This window comes from Fulmarus glacialis, unplaced genomic scaffold (genome assembly GCF_000690835.1).
Source record: "Fulmarus glacialis isolate BGI_N327 unplaced genomic scaffold, ASM69083v1 scaffold10365, whole genome shotgun sequence".
NCBI lineage: Eukaryota > Metazoa > Chordata > Aves > Procellariiformes > Procellariidae > Fulmarus > Fulmarus glacialis.
Genome location: NW_009211157.1, coordinates 46,207 through 52,206, shown reverse-complemented (window position 1 = coordinate 52,206; position 6,000 = coordinate 46,207). Strand labels below are relative to the sequence as shown.

General features: G+C 43.2%; 1 protein-coding gene across 2 annotated transcripts in view; it reads right to left on the bottom strand.

The window, feature by feature from the left end:
• VPS54 (vacuolar protein sorting 54 homolog (S. cerevisiae)) overlaps positions 1–6,000 on the bottom strand; it is a 52,585-nt gene that overhangs the window by 748 nt on the left and 45,837 nt on the right. For both annotated transcript variants that reach the window (XM_009577429.1, XM_009577430.1), the window contains 2 exons: positions 2,786–2,893; positions 1,782–1,876 (listed from right to left, as the gene is read on the bottom strand). In XM_009577429.1, coding sequence (XP_009575724.1) covers positions 1,782–1,876; positions 2,786–2,893 — 203 coding nt within the window. The remainder of the gene's footprint in view (positions 1–1,781; positions 1,877–2,785; positions 2,894–6,000) is intronic.

The window sequence follows — 6,000 nt, the reverse complement described above, 5'->3', positions numbered from 1 at the left end:
GCAGGAATTGGGCATCTAAAACTTCTGTTCTCTTGCTGTAATCCCAGGCTTATCTTGACTTAAATCCCTGATTCTGTTGCAGCTTAGAATATTAATTATTGCAACATTAACTTCTATATTCTAGAAGGTTAATATAAAAGCAACCACAGCAAAACAGTTATATTGTTTACAACAGTTTATACAGAGTTAAAATCCCTCATACATTGTTGAAACATATCGGGGATGACAAACATGATCATGGTGTTTTCCAGTTAGAAAGTAGCAAGACATAGGCATAAAAGTTGTATTTTCATAGGAAAAAAGTTTACCAGAATTCACAGACCTAGATTTTTACTATTATTACAGAAACAGCCAGTTTAAAATAAGATGAGGATCAGAAAAGCATGTTCAAAACTAGGTCAATGAAGACTGCTGGAACAGCAGCAAGTGAAATCCAGCGTTTGATGTTTCCCTTCCCAAAAGGCCCCGACGACACACTCCCAGAGAGCTGCGCCCCGAAGTAAGTAACTGCTGCCACGAAGGAGAGAGACTCGGGGCATTGCTGGTCCCAGCTGCAGCTGAGAGACCCTTCCGACAGCAAGGATGACTGTGCTGGGACATACACCACCAGCGTGTCACCAGGAACGCCTGCCCCGACCCTGCTGCCGGAAAGGGATCCATTCGCACCATCCAACCACCAGCATCCAACACAAATGAAAGGAGCGGCACAAGGACGGCACGGCAGGCGGTTCAGGACTATGCTAGAAACCCCAGCATGAAACACTCCCGAACACACTCTGGGTGCTCTCATCTCAGCTGGGGCTGCTGCGGCCTCTCTCCTATTCAGTAAGCTTGTTGGCTTACGAACACCTTAGCAAGTACCAAGGGCAACTGGATGTTATCTTGCAAATACACCACAAGTACAGAAAACCATTTCGGATAAACTCTTTCACAGAGCACAAGGAGGAGTAAGCTTAAGCAGGACAAGTAAGAGTAAGCTGGACAGGAACAAAACTCTTCTTCATTCCAGCAACATTTGAAACATTTTTAAACTTCCCTCTCTGGCTTCTTCAACCCAAGACAAGGCTTTCTCGCATGTGGGTAGGCCGACTGAATTTCACCCCTACCACACTGCAAATAAACACCCCCAGGTCATTAAGAACGGTTATAAACTCCACCGTTTCAGGGGACAATCCAACTTACAATAGGATTCAGCCTGCAAGAGGCTGTATGCTTTCCTGGGGGGCGTGGGACGCCAGGCACAGCCAGACGCCCCCTCTCAGGAGAGGCACCGCTGACCTGTTCTGGTGATGGAGGGTTGGGACAGGAAAGGGGAAAAGCTCTGTGAGCGTAATCTCCGTTTCAGATCTGGCTCTGCTGTAAAAACAATTTCTGTATAGAAGCTGCCCATTGCACAGATGAAATACCACTTTTTCCTATTTTTACTTCGCTAGCACTATGAGTCATCATCCACATTTCAAAACTGCTTCATGAATCACGCAGCTCTTGCGAATTAAACTGTGGCTTCTGCTGTCACACAAAAGGAGAAAAAGCAATCCACAACCGAGGAACCTACGGCAGGTTTCCAGTAGGACAATGCCCAACTCCCAATCTATTACCAAGCTGACTGCATTCCTAGTTACTGTGGAAAGGCACAAGTTATGTCCTTTACTGTAAGAAAGCTCCAAATGGGACATACTAAAACACAGAGGGTGGCTGCATTCTGCAATCACGACTTTCTTGCAGAAGACAAAGCCTGCTTATTTAAATTAAGCGGTAAAAAAGAAAGTGCCCAAACATACCCATTCAGAGGTCCTCCATCATTGACTACGTTTAGGTGGGCCAGCTGCCTCTTCAGGTGAAGTTTGTAGCTTGCGTTAATTCGTAAAAACAACATCTAGAAGAAACCACAGAACCAGAGTAAGGAACCATCCCCATGCTTGCATTACTACCTACAGTGAGGAAATACATTGCGAACATCTTAAATCGCTAACCTTCGGTTTTGTTTTTGCAATTCACGTGATTTTCCCTTCTGCCAGTCCTTCGGCCTCCTAGTCTTTCTGGCCATATACAATTTATAACACACAGGACAGTATACACCCTCACTTATTTGTTACGTGTTGCACTCAGAGGACACGTTCTTTGGAGCATCTAGCAACTTGTATTAAGGCTAGAAGATAACATCTCTTTCCTGTACTATAACCACCTAAAGTCTTTTCTCCAAGAGAAAGCGTGAAAAAACAGTTTGAAGGGACCTTTTAATTTAGTGCAAAAGAGAAACTACAACTTAGTGCATTCAGTGACTCTGTCAGTCCTTCCTGTCCTTAGATTTACAATTCTGCAGTAGCAATAACTGCAGCAAAATACTGAAAGAGCACATCTGGTAGAGTTTGGCTGCATAATTCATTTAGGGACCTTCAGAAGCCACTACGTTTGAGCAGTGTTACAAAACAATTCCCTAAAAGGGCTGTACTCGAGCCCCAAAGTGTTGCCATTTGTGTAGAATTTCAGCACTAAATCCTGAATGGAAGATCCACCTCTCTAGACATTAAAATGCAGCTCAAAATGCTGGAATAAGTCAGTTCTTTTTGTGTGTCTCATCATTCTCCCTGCACATCCAAACACTTACTTCAGTTCAGACCGAGGTGTCTGCGTGACTGCTGCCAACCCCCTTAATGTGTGGGTTTCACAAAGACTCAGAAAAGAACTTTTTTTTCCCCCTAGGTAAAGCAGAAGTCTCTCTTGTTACTGAGTTCATGCGCATTTGCAAGGGAGGTGTTACATGAATCTCAGAAATAACATTCACCTGAGTTTGCTCCTCAGGAAGGAGATCATATATAGCTTCATGCATCTTTGCCATTTGCTTGCAGATATTTCTGAAGCATGCTGAAGGAACAGGAGCTTTCACTTCATACTGGAAATAAAAACAAAACCAGTTACTCCCTTCTGCCACCTTAGAACAGTTTATAGAGGAGAATTTCCAACATCCATCTGAAGCCCTGCATTGCTAATGATGTCATGAATCAAGGCTCATTTAGCATACCACAAATTAAAACGGTCGCTGGGCATGATCTGATTCAGCCAAGGAGTAACATCACACAATCTTTCTTTATAAGCAAACAGTAACATTCAAACCAGTATGAAATTAGAAGATTTCCCAACTTCATCTATTCATCTTTGTTAGTTTGAATTGCTTCTCTTTGCTCATTACTTTTTGTTGGTTTCCATTACCCCATGAATTACAGATGCAGAGAGAACAATCACTGTGCCAGCTACCCAGACACATGCGATGTGGCCTGCTAGCTGGCCCTCTCCTTCAGATTTGTGTGAGTCAATGACAGACAAGCAATTCTACCTCTGATGAATATGCCCCTCGAGTACTTCATGAGAGAAAACTACTTCTCTAAGATCACATGCAACCAAATTTCTGAAGAAACAAGGAAAGGAAAGCATAAAGAAATGGAAGCTCCTGAAAACTAAATATTGGCCATAAAAACACCAGAACCAAAAGAACCCCACAAAAACGTTGCAGAAATACCTCAGAAAACAAAGTAGAAAACGTCCCTTCTCCCAGTGACTGAGATCAAGAAACAAGACACTGGAAACCACCAGGTGGCAAGAGACTTGCTACAAAGGGAACAAAATTCTTATGTCCCCACCCTGGATAGGGAAGATCAGAATGTGATTTCAGAAGCACTTTGAAAAACTGTCCCGGAAACAGAGAAGCCAGCTCTTCAGTTCCTGGTGGAGAGCCTGTGCTAGCACAGGCCTGGGTTAAACACTGGTAGGTCACCTTTGGTAGGGTGGATACTTCCCCACAGAGCCTTGCACAATTCAGTGGAAGAGCTGAATCATTATAACTAAATTATTTACAAACACATGGGAGCAGACACTCTCTCTCATGCTAGCCTGAATTGTGAAAGAGAACAAAGCTTGCCTGAGTGTGAAAGAAAAAAAGAAATGGGGAGTTTTGAGAAAGTCTTTATGGGAAAGCCAAACCGATGACCTAATTTTGACAGGAGAAGTAGCAGAAAAATAGTGCTTACTGCTGCAGGAGCCCTGCTCCCTGCATGGGACAACCGCACAGCGTACAGGATTGTGCCTCAAGACATGAGAGTTAGGCAACAGATGATTTACAATTTACCAGTATGCTGTAAAGCCAAAGGGAACTAGCAAGCTGCAGCAATGGCTCTTGCATGACTACAGACAAATCAAACTCTTCACCGTGACAGGGGAAAAGCAACAGCTCCAGAAAGAAACATGAGCTCCAGCCCTGCAAAGTGCTGGCCATTTTTATCTCCAGCTAAGGTCAACAGTGTGTAATACCATGAGGGATCAGACAAAAATTTACTGCTCTTCTGTCCAAACAGTCACAAGACAGCAAGCTCCAAGAGAAGCTAAGAACTCCCACTGGATTTTTTCCATGAACATTTATCCCTTTTTAAAAACCTATGCCTCTTTCACTTGTTAATTACAGCTGTTAAATACCCTGTTCCTGTTTTGTCTCCCTGCCAAAGTTAACAGACAGATGCTGCAAACTGTCCGTGCTGTTGTGAAACGCCCCGCTGAGCGCGTGGTCTCATCACGGTGGCACCGTGTGAAGACAGCTCCGGCTCCACGGAGCTCCCAGGGGGAAGCAGAGCCTGGAAATGGAAGAGTAACTCATCCACGTTACCCAAGTGCCAGGTCAATGTCCCTTCTACTGGATCAAACCATTTGTCTCCTACAAAGCAGGTTTCCAGACCATGCAATATTTGTTTTTAAAGCATGCTGGACACGCACTGCTATGAAACTCGCTTGCTTACTCATTCACATTTACACACTTCAAAGCAGGTGACCACTTTATCCACAAGGCACTGAAATACTTGGACTCTCATGAAAACATATAAAACAAAGAACATACTGACATGGTTGCACTGACATGCCCATTTGCAAATTTCCTGGTTTTATATTCTTCACAGCCTTCAGTACCAAGATTTCATTATTTCAGGAACAAGACGAAATATATGGGGTATATAGGGTATGTTAGGAATGGAGGCAAATCAACACATGGTCTCCTTTTCTCCTGTACTCTGTGGGTTGCATTCATGTAAGCCAGGCACTCTCACTCAAGCCTTTAAGAGCTCTAAAGGACAGGAATATTCTCAGTTTATATCTCTTGCCACCTCACAAGAGGAGGATGGGCTGTAAAGACGGAAGGACAGTAAGGGATGGATACTTACTAACTACCATCAAGAACATAAACTGTGTTACTGGTTTGTTGGGGCTAACTTGTTTAGTATCAATAATCTAAATTCTCGCATTTGGTTTTTATTTTCAAGAGATAAGAGGTAAAGTGACCAAAAAGCCATGTTACTTCATAGAACAGGTATTTTTATGTGGGGCAAAAAACCCAAAGAAGTAGCAGACCACTATTTGGATCTTTAGAAAAGGGCATAAACATGTTTTAAAAAGTGTAAATGCAACAGGGGGGCAAGGAATCCTAATTTAAATGCTTTGGGCTTTTTTTCCCCGTAAGTTTAGGTAACACTACTTACTAGCCCAAAGAAACAGATTAAAAGAAAACGCACAACATAAAATAAAAAATAAAACAACAGCAACAGCAAGCAAGATGGAAATGCTGCCTATTACAGCTGCCTCACTGCAGCCCCCATCAGCCTGTCCCCAACCTGTGCTCCACCAGGGAGATTCTGCGCCTCTCATGAACTCCCACGAGGAAGAGGTTGGCCCAAGCCAATCAATCAAATTGGTCAGTAAAGAATTAATTTTTTTCTCTCACGAAACAGCTTCTTTTTTTTCCTTTTTTTTTTTTTTTAAGAGCATAAGATCCAAAGCAAAACAGTAAGCTTTAGAAGCTCATGTACTTCATCGATCAGATCTGTGGGCCCAGGTCTCATCTTGAGGCAGTCTCTCTCAGTGTATTCTGCCTCGAGATGAGTCAGAGTGAGTGGATCCAGTCAAGGACCAACCTGTTCCACTGACGAGCGTTCAAAAACCAAAAAACACTAAGAGCCCTTCATG